The 26,553-nt window shown below is 43.3% G+C and overlaps 1 protein-coding gene across 1 annotated transcript in view; it reads left to right on the forward strand.

Moving 5' to 3' along the window:
- The first annotated feature begins 8,041 nt into the window (after positions 1 to 8,041).
- Positions 8,042 to 26,553, forward strand: part of CDHR3 (cadherin related family member 3) — a 29,671-nt gene continuing 11,159 nt past the window's right edge. Inside the window, exons 1-9 of the mRNA XM_082239572.1 lie at positions 8,042 to 8,517; positions 10,142 to 10,341; positions 11,859 to 12,027; positions 16,102 to 16,175; positions 18,844 to 18,938; positions 19,071 to 19,175; positions 20,761 to 20,912; positions 22,802 to 22,991; positions 23,729 to 23,897. Coding sequence (XP_082095698.1) covers positions 8,442 to 8,517; positions 10,142 to 10,341; positions 11,859 to 12,027; positions 16,102 to 16,175; positions 18,844 to 18,938; positions 19,071 to 19,175; positions 20,761 to 20,912; positions 22,802 to 22,991; positions 23,729 to 23,897 — 1,230 coding nt within the window. The 5' untranslated portion in view covers positions 8,042 to 8,441. The remainder of the gene's footprint in view (positions 8,518 to 10,141; positions 10,342 to 11,858; positions 12,028 to 16,101; positions 16,176 to 18,843; positions 18,939 to 19,070; positions 19,176 to 20,760; positions 20,913 to 22,801; positions 22,992 to 23,728; positions 23,898 to 26,553) is intronic.

The raw sequence follows: 26,553 nt of genomic DNA on the forward strand, positions 1-26,553 counted from the left end.
TGTTGCACAAGTGTAGATGACAGCTTCATTGAATTAGAGTTTAGCTCAGGGAAACAAATCAGGTCATGTGCATCAGGTGAATACACCCCCCTCCCTCTCTGCTGTTGAGCAACGTAAAAATGTGACTTGAAACACTGGGGGGGGGGGGAACGACCTTACTGTGTTTCAAGCCACTAATGTGTACATTGTCAGACTGTGCCATGAACAAGACTTGTTGACTTCAGCCTCTCATCCGTAATATGGACATCAAGCAGTGCCAGTACCAGGCTATTTTGCACCCTAGGCAAGACTAACTATTTGCACTCCTCCAAAGAAAAGCTAACTCCAGTTTTTTAAAAACTAACTGTAGAAAACAATGAAAAGCACAAAACTTGAAACTTCTGAATTTATTCTAAATTGCAAGAATAAGTAACAGAAGTGGTGACCATTTTAAAGGTAAAGGGGAAAGGGACCCCTGACCATTAGGTCCAGTCGTGGCCGACTCTGGGGTTGCAGCACTCATCTTGCTTTATTGGCTGAGGGAGCTGGCGTACAGCTTCCGGGTCATGTGACCAGCATGACTAAGCCGCTTCTGGCGAACCAGAGCAGCGCACGGAAATGCCATTTACCTTCCCACCAGAGCAGTACCTATTTATTTATTGCACTTTGATGTGCTTTCAAACTCCTAGGTTGGCAGGAGCAGGGACCAAGCAACGGGAGCTCACCCCATCGCGGGGATTCGAACTGCCGACCTTCTGATCAGCAAGTCCTAGGCTCTGTAGTTTAACCCACAGTGCCACCCACGTCCCTGGTGACCATTTTAGGCATGTCCAGTTGACAGATGATCACCAATGCATAGGGACCCGGAAGAGGGAAGAATAAGGGTGGGGCAGGCTTATGTGCACTCACATGCACTCTGTCGACACAAGCGGGGGTCGGGAACAGAAACCCCACGCGAGAAATGGTTGTTGCCTGTACAACAGACTTTGAATATCTTTCTCAAATGCAAAATAAAATGTTTTGGCACACAAATAAGTTCGAATAATCTTGTGATTTGTGATGTTAAAATTTAAATTGCTTAAAAGTTTCAATTTCAGGCCCATCAAATTCTCACTTTGCGGCCTTTTCCTTTGTAAATTTTGTCACAAATACCTTCAGGTCAAGTGCTGATACTTGGGCATGTTCAACTGATATAGTTGCCAAGCCACCTAGTCCCTTTTGCAACATGTTAGTTTTTATAAGTTTGAGCTTTGTGAAACTGCATTCAGAATATTAAATAAAGTAAAATATTACCAGAAATTTATAAGCTATAAAAACCTAATCGGTATCAAACTGTGCCCCTCTGAGGTCTGTGCCCTAGGCAGCTGCCTACACAGCCTAATGATAGCACCGGCACTAAGATCAAGGATAATTATGCTGATGACCTTGACTGCAGCACTTCAGTAAAAACTGAAATAGCAAACACAATACTCTTGTAGTTTGGTTAAAAAGAGTTGCCCGATTCAAAGCTGGTGAATACCCATATAAATGAGGGATTGCCTCTCTTCTCATGTGTCTGTCCATACTTTGAGTCACCAGTCTGAGGTTCTTCTTTGTGGTTTCCTCACTGTCTAAGGTACAGTGGGTGGTTACATGGAAAAGGCATTTTCAGAATGGTACCCCAGCTTTCAAATGCTTCCCTCAGAGAGGTTTAGTGGGTACCCACTCTAATTTGGTCCCATGCCAGGCAAATACTTCATTGTTTCCCAGGTGTTTTAACTTTGGTTGACCTGCATTATGGCTCCACATTTTGTTTTTCTGCTGCTTTTATACTTTTTAAGCTTATTTTATTGTGTTTTTTATATGTTATTGTAAGATGTCCTTATAATGTGATGGAAGGGTGTGGGGGGGTGAACGTCTCACAAGGCAGGAGCAGTCAAGGCAGGTGTTCTTTCGCCTACATATTTCCTCCAGCTCATATGGATAGGTGGATGATAGAAGCAGGGAATGAACAAGCACAGGAATCTGCACCTGCCTTGTTATATCCTCACTCATTGAAAGCTCTAAAGGTTCTGAATATTCTCTGGCTTCCCTGTTATTAAGAGATCAGAAGTGTGTCTTGGGATTTTATGCTTTCTCCTCCAGCACCTTCCTTCTCTCCACAGCAAGATATTTGTGCTGCAATGCTAATGTGATATGTAGCAGAATTGCACAATTCTCTTTGCCTAGGAAGTGAGAATTCCTTATAACACTAGATGGCGATATTCCCTAGCTCTCATTGACTATGCCAAAGCCTTTGACTGTGTCAACCACAGCAAACTATGGCAAGTTCTTAACGAAATGGGAGTGCCTGATCACCTCATCTGTCTCCTGAGAAATCTCTGTGTGGGACTAGAAGCTACAGTTAGAACTGGATATGGAACAACTGATTGGTTCAAAATTGGGAAAGGAGTATGACATATTGTCTCCCTGTTTATTTAACTTATATGCAGAATTCATCATGCGAAAAGCTGGGCTGGATGAATCCCAAGCCGGAATTAAGATTGCCGGAAGAAATATCAACAACCTCAGATATGCAGATGACACAGCCTCAATGGCAGAAAATGAGGAGGAATTAAAGAACCTTTTAATGAGGGTGAAAGAGGAGAGCGCAAAATATGGTTTGAAGCTCAACATAAAAAAAACAAAGATCATGGCTACTCGTCCCATCATCTCCTGGCAACTAGAAGGGGAAGAAATGGAGGCAGTGAGAGATTTTACTTTCTTGGGCTCCATGATTACTGCAGATGGTGACAGCAGTCATGAAATTAAAAGATGCCTGCTTCTTGGGAGAAAAGCAATGAGAGCCCTAGACAGCATCTTAAAAAGCAGAGACATCACCTTGCCAACAAATGTCCGTATAGTTAAAACTATGGTTTTCCCAGTAGTGATGTATGGAAGTGAGAGCTGGACCGTAAAGAAGGTTGATCGCTGAAGAATTGATGCTTTTGAATGATGGTGCTGGAGGAGACTCTTGAGAGTCCCATAGACTGCAAGAAGTTCAAACCTCTCCATTCTTAAGGAAATCAGCCCTGAGTGCTCACTGGAAGGACAGATCCTGAAGCTGAGGCTCCAATACTTTGGCCACCTCATGAGAAGAGAAGACTCCCTGGAAGAGACCCTGATGTTGGGAAAGATTGAGGGCACAAGGAGAAGGGGACGACAGAATACGAGATGGTTGGACAGTGTTTTCGAAGCTTCGAACATGAGTTTGACCAAATTGCGGGAGGCAGTGGAAGACAGGAGTGCCTGGCGTGCTCTGGTCCAGGGGGTCACGAAGAGTCGGACACGACTAAACGACTAAACAACAACAAGGCAACCTAGTTCTAATTTCCTCTAGAGTTGTGTGACAGAGATGCACAGCCCCAGTTTTGTTGTGTACAAAATGATCAGGTACAGCAGACCTGCAGAGGTCAGCAGAGGACAAATTGAAAATAGAAAACGGATTTTCAGGTGCTGTGTTGATGACCCCATGGAATATATCACATCATTGAATCTATCTATTATGGAGTCCCTCAATGGTGATTCCCCCCCACACACACACTTTTTTTCATAATCAGGTTAAGAATTGGATTCCTGCAGTTTCCCTTCAGGGATTCTTATTAATAATAAGGGAAAATGAAAAACATGTGCAAAACAACACAAGGCATGGTCCTAAGCATGATTATTCAAAAGCCCACCACTTGCTTATAAATATGTTTCAGAGCCCAATTGTCACAAAAATGTCACTTTCTCTATTTGTGCAAGTATCTTATTTTTTTGAAGGTATGATGGTGTCTCAGTTCAGTTTTTCTATGAAAGAGCTGTGTGTTTAAAGCAACAAATACCCATTTTGTTTAATGGAGCTTCAGCGTAAATTTGTGCCCTAACTAGACTTTCTCTCTTTGGCAGTTTGACAAAGGATTAATGTTTATATTCTACAATTGTGGGGCCAATCCTCTACACACACACACACACACACACACACACACACATGTTCCTATACAAAAATAATGTTTGTGTCAGAAATAGCATGAACCTCACCATGGCCAGCACAAAACAGTTTAGCACCTGAGGCGAACCACAAAATGGTGCTTCTCCACCAGGGAAGAAGGGGTGAGTGAAGATCTACATGAGGAACAAGGGAGGAAGAACGATTTACATTGGGGACAAGGATAGAAAGTGACCAGCAGTGCCTCCTATCTGCCAAGAGACTAGTGTAGAGGCAATGGGGGGGGGGCTGCTGAGGATACAATCTCTTTCTCACACATACACTGAAACCAGTGCCCATTCATAACATTTACAGTGGTGCCCCGCAAGACGAATGCCTCGCAAGACGAAAAACTCGCTAGACGAAAGGGTTTTTCGGTTTTGCGTTGCTTCGCTAGACGAATTTCCCTATGGGCTTGCTTCGCAAGACGAAAACGTCTTGCGCTTTTTTCTTAAAGCCACTTGAAGAGGCGCAGTTGCGACGGACCGTGCTTTGCAAGACGAAAAACATCGCAAGACGAAAAGACTCGCGGAACGAATTATTTTCGTCTTGCGAGGCACCACTGTATTACTCATTCATTTCAGAAGAAATGAAAAGTTAATAGAGTGGGCCCCATTTAGTTGAGTTTCTCATTCCTTCCAAAATTACCCCAACATACCCCCTACACCCCAACTAAGTCAACCTTTGAGGGATTTGAGCTTGAGTCTCTTTGTCCTTCTCTAAATACAATACTATATCCATACTTCTGTTACTGGGAAGGTTTGACACCTTCTTGTGTCAAAGTGTATTTTTTCAGTTTGGCAGTATGTGTAGCACAGATTGATTTACAAAATGTCATTTAGACACAGAGATTTCCAACTCTGTTGTATTTGCTATAATGTATTTCCACTTTTCTTTCTTGAAGTTACTATTCCTTTTTCTTGGAACAGATTTGCATAGCGGGAAGAGATTATTGACTCTTAGTTTTGCTCAATAATCCTGAGTAACAGTATCTTGCTCCATCTCTAGGTAAATATTGAAACTGCTTCAGGAAAGCAGTGGTCATTTAGTAAAGGACATGTACCTGTCGGATGGAATTTTTGTGCAAGTGCTACTACAGGGCGGGCTGAGAGATCACAAACACTTCTATAATGCCATAGCAGCACTCACTGTTAGAATTAATCATTCAGTAAATATTTTGAGAGCATGCTACAAAGCCGTAAAGTGATGAACATACAAAGAAGGCAGGGACGTCTTTCAGACATGTCATGGCAGCCTCCTTAAGGTGGAAGATTAAAATAGGACTATAAACAAAGTGCTCTAATTGCTTCCATGTAAAACAGAGGGATGGTCTTGCTGATCCCAGTCTACACCCCACTTTGTCAACTGGTCCTTCAGTCTCAGTTTTCCTGCTCCTTCAGCCCCATGAACAGCACAGATTCATTTTCTCAACCCTTGCACAGATCTTCTAGAAAACGGAGATTAAGAAGAGAAGTGGCGCAGTGGAGGCTGGAAAATGCCCCATTGCTTTGTATAAGACTTGACCCTTTTCTTTCTTTCAAGCAAGCAAGAACCATCAGAAGCAACACTGTGCTATTAGTGAATCGGGTCAGCCTTCTGCTCTGCCCATCCATTGACTTATGTTCCTGAGATACTTTTCCATCTGCATCTGGCAGTGGCTTGATGCTTCCACTTTCCAAAGGCTCATTCTCAGTTATCAAGTCACACATAAAAAGAGCTCTGGTGAATCAGATCAAATATCAAGTTCTCCTGGTCTTGTTCCTCAGCAGCTGGTCAGTAGCATGCTGAATCTGATTTACAACAAGGGATAGAAGAATCGGTCAGTTTCTCTAAGATCCTCATTTTCCCAAGCTTATGTTTGCATCATATCCCACATCAGTTTGAGATTTTAAAAATTATGCACAAAAATGCATATTATTATTATTACCCACTCTTCATGAGCAGGTTTCAGAGTGGGTTGTGACAATGTTAAAATTCAGAATAAAACCACACATTTCAGGTGTTGAAGGCCAAGGTAAAGGAAGTGCACCTTCAGCATTTGCCAAAATCTCATACATCATAGTGTAATCATTTACCTGGAAGACCGGAGATAATTTTTGATTGTTATTCTAGGAACATTTTATCCATTATAAAACCTCTGATGAAATCTTCTTTGCAGGGAGTGAAAAAATATAGGCTGTAATCCTGACCTCATTTACCTTGGAGTAAGGACTTACTTCTTAGTAGATATGGGTTCAGATCATGTGTGGAGGAAACCCACTTAATAAAGCAGGAAAAGCTGTTCCTTTCCAAAGAATGAAGAGATAACACATTCTGGGAACCAGATCTCTGCTGTCACTGTAAAGTTGTTTTCTTTTTCATCATCATCATTTAAAAATTCAGCCGTGCTACAATGCTGTTCAACACTACTAATGTCAGACCAAGCTTTTATTTTATTCCCTTGTGGGTACATAACATCATTGAAAAACTTAGGCATGAGTTTCTGTACATAGAAACCTCACAGTTTCTGTAAACCTATTTAAGCAACTCTGTTTCCTTTGTGCCATTTGCTACTTCAAATAGACATTTGTGTATTTGCCAATCTCATCAGCTCAGGAGGCTGAGCAATTATACAGCAGTATGTAAACGAGTCAGTAAATAAACTGTAAGTACTGCAGCCTGCCAAATAGTTTAGTTGCCTTTCTTGTATGTCAAGATAAATCCAGATCTAATTGCTCACAGCATAAATCTCTTCTCAGGGCACAGATGAGGTCCATGTGTCGGGGAGAATTCTGCACAGCGAGTTCTGATGTCCGGTTTTGCTACTTCCCCTTTCACTGTCTGTTCTGGTGGGGAGAGGAAGAGAGATTACACATCCTGATAAATTTAAAGAACAGCAGGATTAGAACAAACACCAAGTCTTGTTACCTGCTATATGCTGGGTTGATTTGGACTGTCAAGTTTGATCAAGAATATAATAAAAATTAACCCTTCTGTGAATAGTGCGAAGACTTACCTCTATTAAATTTATTTATCCATGAAGAAGCGCTGAGATAGACATGTGGAAATTTAAAGGCAGCATGATTTTCTAAGTTCACATTTAAGAAAGGAAGCTAAGAGCTCTATCCCTGGAGTTCTTCGTTTGACCTTTCTACAGGGCATGTCTAGCTGTGTCTACGGCCTCTTTTCAAATTCTCTGGTTGGATCCTTCCTTATATTCAAGTCCTACAATCTTTCTAGCCCAAGCCTAGAATTAAGATTCAACAAAGAATATGGAAAGAGTTGTAAGAATGGGGGGAAATCTTGAGGAACAGAAGAGATCTAGATTCTAAATTCTACATTCTAAAATTAAGCTATACTTCTACTTGATCACTCAGATTTAGTCCTATGAGGAAACAACAACACTGCGCTAAATGGACCGCTGATCTGGATTGGTATGAGGCAAGTGTAGTTTACTGGTAACAGCTACAATTCCCAGCACCTTCAGTAAACCTCAGTTCCAAGCATTCTTCAGGGGAAGCCTTGTTAATGAGACCTGTGAACTATTAGAATACTCTTCCCATCCACTGCCTACATTGTAAAGCACTGAGGTTCTTGCCTAATACTACTGATCAGAGGCATTAAGTTAGGCTGTATTTGTATAACAGTTTAAATGGGAAAAAATACATCCATTACTTTAAATTATGAAATAAAATATGCAGTAAATAACAGCAATCATTTTTTCATGTTCTCAGCCACCTTGAGCATGGTTTGAATTGTGGAAGGGTGGAATACAAATATATGTATGCATGTTTGTTTGTTTTGGGGAATCTCTGTTCTGCCACTGTTTTTTTCAAAAGCACTCTCTTCATCTATGAGATCCTTCATATACCCCAGAAAGAGAAGAAATAGATACAGTGGTATAAAATATACAAAACCCCCCATAAATTCTCTTATTTATTACATTTGCCCATGCCAATTTGATTTTAATCCATTGCCACCAGCAGTACATAAACTCAGCACTGAGATTACCCAACATTCCAATACCCCAAATTAATATTATAGGTTTTATTTATCCTGTTGGCATTAAATACTGCTTATAAGAACCATCAAAAGTCTTTTTAAAAGCTATAATAATGATAAGCAGAAATAAAACTGATTCTGTAAGCCTGTTTTAGTAGAACCATATCTTACATTCCCAGTTTTTGCCATGTGAATTTCTCCATGTTGTTTAAGATTGAAAAGAGGCCATTGAGATACCGATAATCTATTCTGGCTACCTGTAAACTTTCTAAAATCTTCTGCCCTCCTCCTTTCATTACTACTCTAAGAGGATCACTAACTTCGTGATGGATTATTATCAGTGAGCCATTCACAAGATGGTAAACAGACTGATGTTTTAGAAACTGCCCTAGCTACAGCAGAATCTTTGTTTGATTTGTCACTTCTCCATGATAAGGAAGAAATTGAGCAATGAGATTGAAGTAGGCTAGGAGAAAGATATCTCAGTTTGATCATGGATGGCCACATTCAAAGAAAGACTCAGGACATGCTGTGCTTTTGCCTCCTTCTTTTGTTAGGAGAAATATATGGTAAGGACATAATTTTATTCATAGATTAAATACGGAACACTATTTTGATTGTTCTCAGTAAATCTTTAATATTCTGGTAATCAGTAGACCAAAGCCCAGTCTTTCAGGGTCTCTCTTTGATTTTCTTCTATGAAAGGGAATGTACTAAATATCTTTTTAACAGTTAAGGCTTAATTGATGGGGTTCACTCTCTCTTCCCTAACTGTGACCCCTCCCTCCATTGGGAGGCTGTTTTCAAGTCTAATTGCTTTCGGTGGGACAGGCAAGGAAGTGAAGCCACAGACGGAATCGCTAGGTCTTGCAGACCACTTCTTGAATTAAGCTATAACTAATCAGTGTAAAAAATATTTTTACTTCATATTCTTGCTTAAGGACATAAGACAGTGCCTTTTTGAATCAGGTCAAGGCAGGCCCACCACAGCCAGTGTTCTCTGAAAGTACATCAGCAGGTGCTAGGTGATTCACCATAAATTTGTCGGTGGCACACTAAGGACCGCAATCCAGATTCTGCCCATCCTGAACTAGACAGTGACTTCCTAGTGGTTTTGCTGTGGACTTATAGTGCACAATTGCAAACATGGGAATCAAAGACAGATGCATTGCTTACTTACTGGGAATGACCTTGTTATAGGATGTGGGGTGTGAGATCAATGCAGCTCAGTGTTGACTGTAGACTAGAGGGAAATGAATGTGATAAGTACTTCATACCTCTCTCTCTCTCTCTCTCTCTCTCTCTCGTGTGTGTGTATGTGTGTGTGTTTTAAATGTTATAAATGAATTTCTTTTTAAAAAAAATATTGGGGATGACTAACTGACTTGCTTTTACATGGGGATTGATTGCATGATTCCCCCTCTATTTGCTGTTGTTATTGATTTTATTGTTGCTATAATTATATTAGCTGTTTGATATAGATTATTTAGAAAGGCCATTTGACTAGATGCAGCATTTAGGTTACACACAACAACATTTTATTCTAGAATCAATGGAGACTGAGTATTTTTACTGCCCTATGTAGTACACATATAATTTAGATCTATTGCATATTTTTTGCCCCTGAAAAGCACTTATTGATAAACTGGTTTCACTGATTCCAAAAAATAAAAGCTCATTGTAGATTGATTCTGTATTACCCAACAATGTGTGCATTTGAAAATAGATGTAGGCAGTCCCAGTAATGTGTGTGTGTGTGTGTGCACACCTGCACAGTGATATTGTAGGTGGGCATATACCAAGATTGCAAGCACCACTTCACTCACCTGGGACATCTCCAGGGAGGAAAATATGTGGGTAACCTAATTAAGGGAATGGTTTTCAAAGGCACATCAAATAACTATGTCCACTTTTGTGGACAGCAGGATCTAGAATCTATATGGATTGAAAGCAGCATATTGAACATAAGCATGAATGATTCTGCATTGAGAAAAACTACATTTTTGTGCTATGAATGGGTTAATGTTTTTGCAGTCATAAAGCTTAAGGTAGACAGATGGATATAGTTAGAAAGCAAAGTGGTTTCTATTTCATGGGAAGATCCTGTTAAGACAAAGTGTACGTTGTTGACCAATCTGCACTTAAAAATAATATTTCTGAACAATATATGCTTTGATTCTCTGTAATCTGCAGGGGGAAGAACACTGAGTTTTTCTGGCTTACCTGATACAGCCAATGTAACAGAAAATTCTCCAGCTGGTACTGTGGTGTATACTTTCAGTGTTGATTTAACCCCAAATGTTTCAGTGGCAAGAGGATATCCTAAAATAATAAACTCAAACCCACTCACACAAGCTTTTGATATCAACTCTAGATCTACAATTCTGTACCAGGTAAATGTTTGCTTAGTCTCAAAATCTTGCCCGTCAGATTCTGGTGGTGGAGGATACTGTTATAACATCAACAACTTTTTCCCCCTTTAATAATAGAATGTTGAATCTAATATCTCAGTGAAACCAGTGCAAAGTAGAGTGTTGTTTAAATATATTTCCCTATAAACATAAAAATGTAAGGCTCTCATCCCACAGCCCTCATTAGAGGATTTGTAATGCCACATCACCACCCTGATTTTGCATGAAGTCGGTGTGGAGGATGTTATGTACTGGGCCAGCAGGGGGATACTGTAGATAGTTATGCAAATAAGGGATAGAAAGTGATGTTCAGTGATTGGATAGTTTTAGAAAATTGTTACAGTTACGTTGTACTGGAGCTCTATATAAGCAGGCTGACTGAACCCTTCAGTTCAGTTCAGTTCAGTTCTGGCCTGTGAATAAACAAGAGCTGTTTGAAGAATCACTGTGTCGTCTGATATGTTCACCCACAGCTTAACAGAGGAGGAGAGAAAAAGAGAAGGCAGGTCGCACAACACCAGTGGCCCTGGCAGAGGTGGGTTTAGGGCAGTGGAGCCAGTTCCCCCACAAGGGGCACCTGCCGCCTTCTCAAAGCCTAATAAGCATTGGGTTTTGGGTAGAACGTGTGAGGGCTCTGACAGGGTTCTAGGGTCTTCCTGCCTCCTTCCCAAAGCTTGACACCTTCCTTACCCAGCTTTGGGAAAGGCATCTCGAGAGCTGTGGGGGTGGGGCATCAATTTTTGGCCTTACATAGGGTGCCATGTTACCAAGGTCTGCTGCTGATGGGAGCAAGAAGGGAGACACACTGACAGGGTGAAATTGGTATTTTTAAACAATGGCATAAGTTTGTAGAGCAGGGATGACGGGAGCAGAGGGGGAAATGGTGGTTTTAAAAGGTGGCAGAAATTTTAGTAAACCAAGTACTTATTCCATAAAAGAAAACCCTCATGAAAGTGGAAACATTGTGGAGTTTGATAAAAGGAAACATTCTTTTTATATGCTCTAATTTTGTATTATAAGAGAGATTTAAACACATAACTGTAGATCTGGGTCAAGTTAGATGCAATCAGTGCCCAATTAAATAAGTGTGGAGGCCAATTCTGGATCCACACGTCCTTCCACAATGGGGACATAGGTTTCTGGGCGGGAGCTTATCATGGTGAGGGTTTGCCAAGCATGCCTTCCTCTTAGCATGTTTCTCCCTTTTGCCCTGAGTTTGAGTGTCTTCAAAGCCCATGACACCTTTGATAAAGGCTGTTCTCCAATTGGAGCGCTCGCAGGCCAGTGTTTCCCAGTTGTCGGTGTTTATACTACATTTTTTTAGATTTGCCTTGAGAGAGTCTTTAAACCTCTTTTGTTGACCACCAGCATTACACTTTCCATTTTTATATCAAATAATAATTAACACGAGTACCATCAATTTCATTAGGAACTAATTGCAACTCACTGATTCTGGGTCTAACCCAATGTTTGCTAATAATTACTCATTTTTATTTTAGGTTGTTACCACTGGAAACCCTGTTCCAGATTATGAAGCTATGCCACATCGATTTGAATTACAGATCCTTGCTTATGACGAAGCTGGGGCCAATGACCTACAAATACTGACAATCCAAGTGCTGGATATACCTGAACCTCCAATGTTTCTAGGCAATCTGAAATATCAAAGTAAGTCATTTGCTTGAAATGAAAAGAGTGTTTACTACACTACTGATAGCTCACGTCCACTGGAAGAAGACTTCACCTACACCTGAAAGACGTTACTATTAGACTTGTAATAGTAAAAATCTCCCCTGCCTTCACCCCCATAATGTTTCCACTGATCTGGTGGCCCCCCTCTTCATTCTGTTGAATGGGGCCTTGGACATCTGCCCCAATGTCCCAGTCTGAAGGCACCACTAGGTTTGCATCTGCCTTGTGATTGGAAGGGAGCACACCTGCAAGCAGTGATTCATGGGCATCGCTGACCCAAGGCATTTTGCTGCCTGAGACGACGGACGCCACCTTGAGTTCCTTGGAGGAAAGATGATCTATAAATGAAATAATGAACAATAATGATTTTAAAACACCATCTCTCCATTCTCTGTGCAGAAGCTGATTGGATTGGCAATTGAATGCTATCTCAATGCTGATAGTAACAGGATAGCACACCTGATGGCAGCAGGCCAGGTTTCAGAGGGTTGAGGGGAGGGCCCAAACAGGCCATGCGTCTCACACAGCTCTATCCTCCTAAAGAAGGGGTGGTCAGAAGGGGACCAGCCAGAGGGTTCACAGTGCTGGCCTCCCACCATTGCTGGCTTGATGTGGTCAGGGCCAGCTCACACATGGAGTGGGCTGAAGCAGCCACCTTGATTGGCAGAATTCTACGGGGCGCCCGTCCCCCGCCATCACTGGGGTCGCACGCCAGTGACTTCTTCCAGTGAGATCTCACAAGTTCTCATGAGATCTCACCAGAAGCCACCTGCAAAACGCTGCAAAATAATTGCCAAACCTTGGCAGTGGTTTGGAGTGAATTAGACGACGTTGGGTTCTTGGGTGCTACCAATGACCCCTGTTTTGAATATTATTTACTTAGGTTTTTTGGGGAGGTGCTTCAAAATGTGGGATTTTCACTTCAAAACTTTGGCACAGGTGGTTTTTTTTGGGGGGGTGGGTTCCAAATGTTGGGGTTTGTGGTTAATGAAGGGCAGCACCTTCCTGTTTTGCCTCAGGCAGTGAAGCAGTACGGGCCACCGCTGGAGGTGGTCATTTCATTCTGCCTAATGGTAGTGCTGGTCCTGTTCATGGAAATACACACTGGGCAATTCTCTCTGAAGGCAAGCAAGGCATCTCCACATTGGGAGTTTTTCACCCGCTTTCACATAGTCCAAAACCATGTGGTTTGAACATTTGGAGCAGGTGAGGTGTCATGCCAACTGTACCCACAGATTAGCTCCGAATGTACGGAACCAGTGTACAGGGGCATCGCGGTTGTGTGTGCAGGCCGCTCTGGGTGTCATGCCTGGGGGGTGACTAAATCCCCCCGGGCGGATCGGTGTGGCAGCGCTCACACCCTCGGCAAGCAGATTTTCCCGATTGTCGTGAAAATCCACCTGCTGATCACGCAAATACACCCAGCGGGCGGCACTGGCCGCCGGGGATGCAGCCCCCGGGCCAGGCAGTGCTCGCATCCCCAGCGGCCAACACCGCACACCGCGCATATTTGCATGATTGATGGGCGGCACTGGCACCCCCAGGAGGATCGGCGTGTCCCCGTGGGCAGATCGCCCCACCCCCGGGTGCACATGATGTTTGCCACTCCAGGTGCCCAAGCGGCTTCCTCCGCCACTGCCTGTGTACATTTGCATGTATGGTCTTACTCTGAATTAATCATTGGGTAGAGACAGCATACAATATATGCATACAGTACAAACTTAAGGAATGCTCTCTCTGTTTAAATACGGGAGGCCCCATCTGGCACTCCCTTGATGTCTGTCCTGAGTCTTCTGTTTTAATTGCTGTGCTGTTTTAATGGGATTGTTTTAGTGTACATTTTAATTATGAAAGTTTATATTTTAGTGTTTTAAGGGAAATGTTTTATTTTGTATTTTAATTATGGAGATTTATATTTTAGTGTTTGTGTAATTGGTCTTTATTCTTGCAAACTGCTTAGAAGCCTCTTTTTTGCATTAAGCAGTAAATAAATTAATTAATTTGCATTGCTAATGACCATGTAAAAAATGAAAGAGAGCGCAAGTAAGATCTCCCTCTTCCTCGTCCTCCTCCTCCACGCATCCAGTCTACATGGTTTTGCCCAGCATTAAGCCAACAGTTTGATTGGAAGTTAGGCAAGGTCTGAACAGTGAATCAAGCAGATGCATCAGACCACATCCTTTCAGTGAGCACTTCAGGCACACAAGAATAGTCTATTGTGATTTGCTCAGTTGGTTAGAGCATGGAGCTGATAATGCCAAGGCTGCAGGTTCGATCCCCGCTGCATATTCCCGCATTGCAGGGAGTCAGACTAGATGATCCTCAAGGGTCCCTTCCGACTCTACAAACCTAGACTCTAGGACCCCATGCTTTAAATTAATTGGGGTTTTTTAATGTTATGTTCTTGTTAGAACCTCCCTCCAGTTCTGCTGATGCTTACTAGAGACTGGTGGCATTTATGTAACATTTGGAACACTGGAAAATATCAGAACGAGCACATAGTACAGCAGTTTCTTTTACACTTACATGCATCTGTTTTCTCTCTCAGCTGGAGGTGCAATAAACCAATGCTTGCTTCTGAGTAAACATGCATGGGCTTCAGGGCCAGCATCAAAGCACATTGGTGGACCCTCAAGCATGGCACTGCTGATTGGTCCCAGGCCAGAGCCAAGCTGACCTGCATTGCTGCCACCCACCGTTGTGCCACTGCCATTGTACTGTGCTGCTACCTCCACAAATCGCCCCCCCTACATTTCTCAGTAGGCATTGGGCGGCGACAGCTCATGAAGATGGGAGCCAGTCTGACACTTGGCATCACCTGCCATCTTTCTCATCAGGCAGTGCATTTTGAGCAATCTATGTAGAGCATTGTATTTTAGGCTATCTAAGGTTGCAGCTGGTCACCAGAGATCAGAGAGGTGTGTGGGATCAGAGTGCTGCTACCAGCCAGGGATATGTCCAAGGAAGATGGGTGACTACTGGTCCCAGTATGCAGCAGCAGCACCAAGTAGGAGGCCCCAGTGTGGCAGTCGGCAGCTGCAATACTGCACAGGAGCCTTGGTCAGGTGGAAAGGGTAGTGATGATGGGCCCTTCCAAGCCCCAGGTGCCCAACCATGATGGCCCTTGAAATCTGGGCCCTGATAGGATGGTTCTGTTAGTGATCCTTCACATGAAAGAACTCTGCAAGGAGGGTGCAATTTTTGAGTATAGCTTCACATCCAGTGTCCTTTACACTGCATCTTAAAGCTGCATTTCCATAAACGCTTAACAGACTTCTTAAACGAAGCAGCAAGCTTTGCAAGCATTTTAAAAGCCCTTTATTGTGTTACATCTGAAAGATGCACAGGGTTTATATAGGCATCAAGTCATGAAGTGTTCAGGCCTACTTACCGTATTTTTCGCCCTATAGGACGCACTTTTTCCCCTCCAAAAATGAAGGGGAAATCTGGGTGCGTCCTATGGGGCGAATGCAGGCTTTCGCTGAAGCTTGGAGAGCGAGAGGGGTCGGTGCGCACCAACCCCTCTCGCTCTCCAGGCTTCAGGAAGACATCCGCAGCCTAGGCAGCCCTGCGGGAGGTTCCGCAGGGATGTCTAGGCTGCAGATAGCAGCCTGCTTCCCAGAGCGTCGGGCGCCCTGAAAGCAGCCGCCTGGCGCTTCGGGCAGACATCCGCAGCGTGGGGAGCCCTGCAGGAGTTCCCCGCAGGGCTCCCCATGCTGCGGATAGCAGCCTGCTGCCCGGCGAGCGGGGCGCCCTGAAGCAGAGCGCCCCTCGCGCCGGGCAGACATCGGCCAGCCCCACAAGCTCGGAGGACAGCAGGGAGGCGCAGCGCCGCCATCCCGCTGTTCCTCGACCTGGTTCGGTTTCCCCGACCTGCTTTTGGGGGGGAAATAAAGGGAAAAAGGTTTTCCTTTATTTCTCTCCCCAAAAAACTAGGTGCGTCCTATGGGACGGAGCGTCCTATGGGACGAAAAATACGGTACCTATATGCTTGCATAATATCTTCATAACCTCTTTAATTTAATGCACATTATACTTTCATCTCCACAGCTGTTATGATCTACCAATTTGAAGGATCACCAAGTGGAAACATATACCAAATTAATGTAACCACTCCTGTTAAGGTAAGTCAATGTGAGTTTAATTTTAGAAAATAATGTTCTAGGAAATACAACACGGCGGAAAGTGAGGCCGCGTGGCTGGCGCAGCAGCAAGTTAAGCTGCCGTCCACGCCCCCTCCAAGCCGCCTGGTTGGGCGCTTGCCCGTGGGCGTGGTGCACCAGCCAGGTGAGTGGGTGGCAGAGATCGGATCCCGCCCACAACCCCTCCCCTCTTGAGAGTCTTTCCAGGAAATACAACCGTTAAAACTTTTCTCAACTGAATTCGGTAATCAGAAGTGATCAAAAGCCACACAGCATATCTGAAACTTATTGCACTGAAGCACTGAAGTCTTTGACATTGATTGACTGAGTTACTGTGATGACAAGCTGGGTGGAGGAACAATATTAAAAGCGACAGTGTTCACAGTCCAGCTTTGGTGAGTAGGGATAGTTTTCAGTTTGGCGGGGATTAAGATATCACACAGAAAACTAGACTGAGTAAAAAAAAAAGTTCATTTTTTCAGATGTGTCCACATTACCTTATAATTTTTCCTCTTGATAGCAGCTGGAAGATTTCCAGGTGTTGGGACGTAACAACGTCTTCTTTTTAAAAAAGATTGTTAAATTCATTTTATAAAGTGTATTTTATAATGAGAAAAATTATAACAACAGATGAAAATTAAAAGAGGAAAAGCAAACAGTAAAATAGATGCGTAGAACAAGTAAGGAAAATAACATGAGCTGGTGTGCTTGGGTATAGTCTATAGTGCATTACTCTGATTGGGGGGGAAATGACCCATAATAATAGGCTTTTAAGGAGATAAACTACTCTGATACACTTAAGTCTATCTGGTTTCCATTTTTGTAAACACCTGCAGAAGAACCTCCAGAAGAAATTTCAGAACTGATTTATGGGGCATGCAATGGAAGGTGAGAGTGGGAATTTCTGTTGCACAAATGGAAATCCTTGCATTGATGAAACAAATTGGTTGGATCCTGCCCATGTCTTAGTTCAGCCAAGACGTTGTCAGCGTTTTCTGACTTCCCAGAATCCAGACAGAGAGACATTATTGCCCTTAAGAATACCATCAAGGCCTGCTTAAACTGTGATAGGGTTGCCATATTTCAAACAGTGACAGAAAAGTTATTAAGCTTTTTTGGCAAAGTTGTTGAGCTATTTTTATGAAAAATTGGCAAAAACAGCACAGCCGACATGGGCTGCCATACATCCGGATTTCCCCCAAACATTTTTCCGATTTCCGCCCAGACACTGGATTCCGGATACGTTCGGGAAATACCGATTGTATGGCAACCCTAAACTATTAGTCAGTTTGTTTCCACTCCATACCCAAACATTACCTAAGTAACACAACTAAGAATGAGTTTTTGCAGGTCACACAACTGTATATTAGGACCACATGCTTCTTTGCTTACCTTTTTACAAAGGATGGTGTGTTTTGGTGCTCCTTGGAATTCTTAGCGCATTAGCTTCTTTCCCTACCCATCTCATGAGGGTTTGATGTTATTGTTTCTGTCTTGGAAGAAGGAGTTATCCCACGTGGGATTGTGTGAAGTTGATATTGGTTGTGGGGGTTTTTTTACTATACAGTTCAGAGTATTTATTTTAATAATTTATATATTGCTTAATACAACAGTTTTTATGTGATGTACAGTATGTGTGAAGATAAGATGTTGCGCATGTGAAAAATCATCAGGGTTATAATAGAATGAAGGTGATGGCATAACGCAGTAGGACAAAGGCAGAGATTGGGTATAACCTGGGGAGACTGTCCAGGCTAATCGCTGGAGGAATGACCGCTCCCCGCATAAAACGGGGGGCGACCTTTGCGTGGACGCGTGCAGCCCCTGGATCTGGAGCGGCTCCATTCAGCATAGGCTTGGCTTTGCCTTCCCTCAGGTGGGATACCTGGAGGTCTCCGCCTACCCCAGTCAGTTGCCCAATCCCACCTGGGGGAAGCGTTGCCAAGGAGATCAGGCCAGGTGGGGGAGGGATTACTTGCCCACCACAATAGAGGGAGGATCTTACCTGGGAATCCTCACTTGGCTCCAGAGCTAATCGCTGGAGGACTTATGGCTTTGCAGCATTTCCTGTAAAGAAAACAGGGAGTGAGTTACCAAATGGAGCACAATTCACTAGCCATTTGCATCTCTCAGATTCATACTGCACAACAAAGCAGTACTTGAAAGACCTACATTGGCTCCCAGTACGTTTCCGAGCACAATTCAAAGTGTTGGTGCTGACCTTTAAAGCCCTAAACGGCCTCGGTCCAGTATACCTGAAGGAGCGTCTCCACCTCCATCGTTCTACCCGGACACTGAGGTCCAGCTCCGAGGGCCTTCTGGCGGTTCTCTCACTGTGAGAAGCCAAGTTACAGGGAACCAGGCAGAGGGCCTTCTCGGTAGTGGCGCCCTCCCTGTGGAATGCCCTCCCACCAGATGTCAGAGAGAACAACAACTACCAGACTTTTAGAAGACATCTGAAGGCAGCCCTGTTTAGGGAAGCTTTTAATGTTTGATGTATCATAGTATTTTAATATTCTTTTGGAAGCCGCCCAGAGTGGCTGGGGAAACCCAGCCAGATGGGCGGGGTATAAATAATAAATTATTATTATTATTATTATTATTATTATTATTATTACTGTGATCTCCCAATTTGTGTCATTTATTTCAGTATTCCATGACCCCAGCATCACCACTGTTCTCTGTTTCTGGAACTGGAACCATTTCTTCCTTGAAGGTATTTGATTATGAGAAAGATCCACATAGGTGAGTACGTATTATGTAGGTAGTCCCTAAATGAGCACTCAACTTGGCTTTTTTAATCGATTATTGCTAGCAGAGAAGAGATCTGTCGTATGGAACCCACAATGTGACGTTTTGGGTGTTTTGGTTTTACAGCTATATGTTAAACATTACGGCAACAGACCACCTTGGTCGGAATACCAGTGGGACTCTGATAGTCACTATCATAAACAAGAATGATGAACAACCTTATTTTACCATGTAAGTGAAAAATTCTAGGTGTATCAAAACAGTGTATTTTGGCTTTATAAGTGGATGGCAGCTCACACAAACCACTTCACGCGTAGCTGGGATGGATGAGTCTAAGCCCTGTCCTGCCTGTGATCACCTCATTACCACCACCGCCACCGCCACCACATTCAACCACCATCAGAAGGAGCTCTACCTATGTACATCTGTACACACATAGAACTCCTTTTGATATCCACTGAAAGTGTGAACGGTTGGAGTGAGGTGGTGGGTGGATGTGACTAGACGCCCTCTGCTCCTTCTGTGAATTCTTTCAATACGGAGGAAGCATCTGGAACTGTCCTCTTTCAGTGTTAATGATCCATGTGTTTTGGATGGTTCCAACACAGTGATTAACAAATTTGAGTTTTCTGCTCAATATTTGGCAGGTTATTTCAGTTCAGCATGTCAGGGTCAAACAGATTCAAGACTGAATCTTCTAGATATTATTATTATTATTATTATTATTATTATTATTATTGACAGTAGGCGGGCTTCCGGTCAAGATGGCGGCAGGCCAGGCAGTCAGCTCCAGAGCTCCACAAATTTTAACTGAGTTTTAATTTATTTTATCTCGTTTTAACTCGTTTTAGACTATTATTATTATTATTCATTTGTTGTTGTTGTTGTTGTTGTTGTTGTTGTTGTTACTTTAAAGCAGCTGTGAGGCATTCTTATTTTTATCAGAAAAGTGACACCCAGTTCTATACGCTTCAGGTTACAGACTCTGCTAACCCAGAAATATTACCTCGGGTTAAGAACTTTGCTTCAGGATGAGAACAGAAATCATGCGGCAGCGGCATGGCGGCAGCGGGAGGCCCCATTAGCTAAAGTGGTGTTTCAGGTTAAGAACAGTTTCAGGTTAAGAACGGACCTCCGGAATGAATTAAGTACATAACCAGAGGTACCACTGTATTTCTGTTTACATATATTGACAATGATTAGCATGTGGGACACATGCTAGACAGTGATTTTCACCAAACAATTTTTTTTGTCTGGTCACGATGCTAGGACATACCATATGGGATAGTTCTGTGGGTGTGTCATTTAGTGTGGCACAAAAGTTACTTTGCGGTGTAAAACCACTTCATAAATGCAGCTTGGGAGTGGGCTTCTCATGTTAAAGTGTTCCATGGCACCCTGGGGTGCCTTGAATGATGGCCAAAGGTGCCGCAGGCAACACTGGCCTCTGTTCCTCTTTCCTTCGCTGCTTCCTCTGATGCCCTCTTGCGTTTCTGCCTCCCAAAGGCTTGCACAGCCTTTTGTTGCAGCAGCCCTGGGATCCACCTGTCTCTGGAAAGATCAAGGTCAGCTTATTATCATACTTTTTGTCTAAGGCACTCAAGGAAGTGGTCATGAATCTTCACAACAACTCTGTGAGGTAGGTTAGGCTGAGAAATAGTGACTGGCTCAAGGTCACCTAATGAAGTTCACACTGGTCACACTGAAGAGACAATAATCTAGAGTCTAGATATTTTTAACCCAAGATGCCAGTTCTCTTTTATACAAGGAAGAGCTGCTCAAACATTCACATCTGTGGCTTCATTTTCTACAACAGGAAACAAAGAGCTTTCAATATTCTAGAAGAAAGTCTACCAGGAGACATGGTTGCCAATGTAACAGCTAAGGATCCCGATGATGAGGACGGTGTTAGTAGTCTTCGCTTCAGGATCATTCCTGAAGGGATTCCTTATTTCTCCATAGATACAGGTCAGCATTTCATTTTACGGATTTCTGAAGGATTTGGAATGTGTCAGGGAACTGACATCGGAGCCAGAGGCGGAGGCAAGGCTCCCAAGTGATGCTGGAGAAGGGCCCAGCAGGGAGAGCTCATCAGCTGGGGAAGGAAATCAGCGTAACACCAGGGATAAAGGGGGGCAGATGGGGGAATCGTCGAGAGGGCTGCAGGACTCCTCGCCGGAGACCAGCGGGGAGAGCACGGGTCCTCCGCTACCCACACCCTCCCTGCGCAGAAGACTTCCACGCAGGGAGAGTAGGAGGAGACTTGGCGCCAAACAGCTTTTATGCTGGAAAAGGTTTAAGAAACGCCCACTGACGGATTCTGCTAGCGACTGAAACAGCCACGAAGTGAAGGGCTGTCCAGACAGAAAAGGTTTAACAAGGCAACATAGCCAGGAGTGGCGGCAACTTACGCACAAGCAACCCCTATTATTATTACAGAATGGCAAGAAACATTGTGGGCTACGGAAAGCAAGTTCACTGAGTAAATGTTGAAGGAACTGAGCTTGCTTGGCCCGGAGAAGAGAAGGCAAGAGGAGGGTCATGATATCACCTTTCAAATATCTGAAGGGCTGTGTTATGCCTATCAGTGTGGTTGCTCGAGAGCGATCAGGCAAGGTCCCTTTCCGGATCTTTTCAAAGGCTTTATTATTGGTGCAAAACATTTACAATGCAGAACGCCTCTATTCCTTGTTTTGCTCACTCACTAGCAGAATCTGAGAGTGGGCGGTCCTTAAACCTTCCCCAGCAGAGTAGTCTCTTGACCCCCAGCCGACGCCTCCCCTCTCTGCATGAAAGCCTACTGCGCAGGGAAGGCTTGGGGAAAGGGGGACCTCCCTCCTCCCTGCTTTGCTCAGGCTCTTGGCTCTTTCTTGCACCCTCCGAGCCCTGCAGCTCTTCTCCACTAGAGGCAGGGCTGCTTCCCATGATTTTTGGAGGCTCTCTGTAATCCAGCTGCCCTTCCCCCTCTCACCTCTGAGCTGATGGCAGTTCCCTGACAGGCTGGCATAGAAGGGGGCAAAGACACGCTCTCTCTGCTGCATCAAAGGGCAGGAAAAGATCTAATGGGCTTACACTACAGGAGACAGTAAGGGTTTGGCAGAAATGTCTTAATAGAAAGAGGAGTTTGGCAATGGAACCTGTTACCTAGAGAGGTGGTGGTGGGCTGTCTCTGATTAGAGGTCATCAGGCAAAGGCTGGCAGCCAACAATTGAGGAAACTCTGGTTTTGGCTTTCCTACCATGAGTAGTAGCTTGGGCTAGGTGGCCCATGAAACTCTCTCCAGCTCTCTATGATTTTGTTCTACTTGCTTCTCTACAGTTTGGAGATAACAAAAAAAAACCCCTGTGGTTTTTTGGCTTCACATGGTCAGTGCCCTGTTCCTCCTTTGCTGCAATTAGGCTTCTTTTTTTAAAATTAAAAAAATCCCAACCTTCTATTGGAAGCAATAGAATTTTGTCCCCCCAAGTCAATTTGCCATTCATTGGGTATTTTTCGGTGTGGGGACGGAGATAATCACAGCCACGGGGTGGAGGGAACTCTCCCTTCCCTGTGTTCATTGACCTCCTGCACCGAAACCCTAAATGCAATTAATTTAAGGGAAAAAGCTGCTATTTAGTTTCTATTGATCTCTCCCACCGACTGAAGCAAGTGCTGCTGATTCTAGAATGTCTCACAGATCAGAAAAACTGGGAGTGCATAACTCTATATTTAGAGTGAGAGAGTAGAGTGGGGGAATTGGTGTTTGGAAACAAATGTATGTAGGATGTGGAACACCCTTTCAAAATAAAATTCCTAAGTCACAGAAGATATTTGTGCTGCACGCAATTGGAGATGCTTACAGTATATTTTTTTCTCAGTAACTGGTGTGCTTCTGGTGGCTAGAAGAATAGACCGAGACTCGGACCCATTGCGAGAACATCCCAACATTACATTGATCATTCGCGTTGACGATAGGCCTAGCGGTGGACAATATGCTGAAACAGAAATTGTTGTAACTATTGAAGATATTAACGACAAACCACCAGAATGTGACAAATATAATTACAGGTATTTGTATTTTTGCGCTTTTATCAAATTCCACAACATTTGAGCAAGTTTTCAGAACGGATTATATCTCCTGAATCTTTTTTAGCACAGTTTGTGCTAAAAGTTATGAAGTTGTAGTGGTAATTGTAATTTATTGCTAGAATAAAAACCAAGCCCCACCAAAACATTAGGATTAAATTATTTTCTTAATAAAGGCCACTCTCCAGTACTAGCAACACTATCCACTGAAATATATAAATTCAATAAATAATAGTAGTAATAATAATAAAATGGCAAAATAAAATCCTTATAAGAAAATGTAGTAGGATAGTTGTTATATATGTATATATTTAAAAATCTTGTCCTAAGTCACTGTCAAAACTTCTTAGCAAATTGTCAAAACTTGTTAGCAAATTTTGCCCTCTTGAGCTCTCCTGCCTTTTTGGCTATCTTCTCTTATGTTTTCCAGTCCCCACAATGCTCCTTTCTAAATGCCAGCAGCTCATATTTCATCCCAGGACCTATTTTAGATTTTTCATAATCAGACCAACTTTCTGCTTTTCCCAAAGAAGCTGTGCTTTGTCATTTTTTTAATAGCCAAGCTCCCCCCCTCCCCCACCAGAATGTTTATAGACATTCTGTGACATCACAGCCGCTCCGCCAAAGGCTAGAGTGGACTCGCTGACAAACAACAAAGGATAATGGATTTTTTATCCCATGTACAATATTAATTTGTTATTTGTGCCTTTCTTTAAAAGGAGAGAGATAAAAGAAACAGACCGCCCTGGAGAAATAATTCTTGATTTGAAAGATTGCTGTCGTGATTATGATGCTGAGTTACAAAACCAGCTGTTTAACTTCACTGGATTGTCTGGCGTTGGAAGTAGCAAGTTCACACAGGATCCACCTGGTTCTGGAAGGATCAAGGTCAGCTTATTATTGATTTATTCTCAAAATATTTATTTACTAAATTAAGAAAATTTAGATCCCCCAGAGCTTATTGCTCTGTACAAAGAGGAAACTAATATTTTTTTAAAAAAACACACACAAAATGAATGGCAACAGATATGTAATGGAAGTAACAATTGCCAGAACAGCAGAGGCAACCTTAAAATACTAGAAAGTAAAAACGCATTTAGAACTACTGGTTCTCAAAGCAACCTGCATAGAATTATCAACACAGCAATTAAAATGAAAGTATAACTAACATAGGCATCACTAAAACCGAACACTGTACAGAAAATAAAGCAACAATACAGTTTCTAGAGTCTCTTTCTAGGTACTCAAATGCCTTTTTTAAAACAGGAAAACCTGTAAGTCAGGTGGACCCTGATGATTGTACAGTTCCAGTACACATAGTTTGGCTTACCGTGTCATGTGAAATAGTTCCTCAACTGGAATTGTTGTTCTTCCAAAACAGGAAGTATGCATATGGGTTTTTTTGCTACAGTTTTTTTGCATAAATGAATTACAGGAAACAGATCTAAATCACAAAAGAAAGCTCTGCTAGTGGAGGAAAATTTCTGTGTTACTCTTCAATAAAATCTTTGTGGGCAGCATGTTTAGTTGTTTAGTCGTGTCCGACTCTTTGTGACCCCATGGACCAGAGCACGCCAGGCACTCCTGTCTTCCACTGCCTCCCGCAGTTTGGTCAGACTCATGTTTGTAGCTTCGAGAACACTGTCCAACCATCTTGTCCTCTGTCATCCCCTTCTTCTTGTGCCCTCAATTTTTCCCAACATCAGGGTCTTTTCCAGGGAGTCTTCTCTTCTCATGAGGTGGCCAAAGTATTGGAGCCTCAGCTTCAGGATCTGTCCTTCCAGTGAGCACTCAGGGCTGATTTCCTTAAGAATGGATAGGTTTGATCTTCTTGCAGTCCATGGGACTCTCAAGAAGCATCAATTCTTCGGCGATCAGCCTTCTTGATGGTCCAGCTCTCACTTCCATACATCACTACTGGGAAAACCATGGCTTTAACTATACAGACCTTTGTCGGAAAGGTGATGTCTCTGCTTTTTAAGATGCTGTCCAGGTTTGCCATCACCTTTCTCCCAAGGAGCAGGCGTCTTTTAATTTTGTGACTGCTGTCACCATCGTGGGCAGCATACAATAACATAACATAATAGAAACTATAAAACTGCTACCGGATAACACTTAGAAGCAGCATTAAAACTGGATACCACTGTAATCAACATCCACCTTATTCTACATGCTGGAACATCCTAGTTAACAAATAGGTCTTCACTTGGTGCCAAAATAACATCAAGGTTGAGGTTTGTTGAGCCACCCCAAGGAGGGGTGCCACAACTGAAAAGGCCTTCTTTCTGTTTGCTTCCCAACTAACTTCAGATGGCGGGGAACATGGAAGAGGGGTTTGAAGATGATCACAAAGTTTAGGCAGGTTTGTGTAGTAGAAGATCCTTAAGGTAGCCAGGTTCCAAGAGCTTTCTAGATACAGTGGTACCTTGGTTTAAGAACACTCCGATTTAATAACGGTTTGGTTTACAAACTCCACAAAACCGGAAATAATGTTTGAGAACTTTACCTCGGTCTACGAGTGGAATCTGAACGGTAGAAGGGCACCAGTGGTGGGAGGCCTCATTAGGGAAAGCGCACCTCCATTTAAGAACGGTTTTGGTTTAAGAACAGACTTCCGGAACGGATTAAGTTCGTAAACCAGGGTACCACTACAATTGCTAGTATTTTGAATTGTGCCTGGAAATGGACTGCCAGCTGGTGTAGCTGTTGGGAGACCTGGCCAAGTATGATTCATATAGTCAATCCCAGTTAGTAACCAGCTGCATGTTGCACTGACCGATGTTTCCAGGAAGTATTTAAGGTTAGTCCCATATACATTGCAATAGTCAAATTTTGAAGTTACCAGGGCCACACTACTTCTGTCCAGGAGGGGTCACAACCTAAGCTGGTGGGAGGAGGTTGCTCAGGATCGATAGAGGCAAACTTTCATGAGTAACTGGTGTTCCTGAAATTGAATAATACTAACCTTTAAGAAGCAATCCTAAGCTCCTGGGAAGGGTAGTTGAGGAGGCCTCCCGTACTACAGATCTCCATCTCCAAGCACCACGGGTGGAGAAGGAGCTTCACCTCTGGGCGGCGTCTTGTTTTGATGGTGGAAAACTTCTCACCACGACTCCACTGCCTGTGTTCTGACAAGGGAAGAAAAGGAACATGTTGGGGTGGATCAGGGAGGCCTTTAAAAACAGTTCCAGGGAGCAATTTTTGAAAAGAATAACCAAGTACAAAAAGTGGGGCAGTTGCTCCCCATCTACTTCCTTGTCTGGTGTACATTCAGCAGGGCTTAGGAGGCAGTGGTCCTTCTGCCATGAATTGTCCTCCCTCTCCCCTTTCCGTTGGATTACAGTCAGACCTCAGGTTGAATGTGCTTCAGGTTGAGCGCTTTTGGGTTGCGCTCCATGGCAACCCGGAAGTAACGGAGCGCGTTATTCCGGGTTTCGCCGCTTGCGCATGCGCAGACGCTCAGAATGACGTCACACGCATGCGCGGAAGCGGCAAAACGCGACCCACACACGAGCAGACGCCCCATCGCGTCTTACGTTCCATT

The sequence above is a fragment of the Podarcis vaucheri genome (genome assembly GCF_965113315.1).
Source record: "Podarcis vaucheri genome assembly, chromosome: 10".
Lineage (NCBI taxonomy): Eukaryota > Metazoa > Chordata > Lepidosauria > Squamata > Lacertidae > Podarcis > Podarcis vaucheri.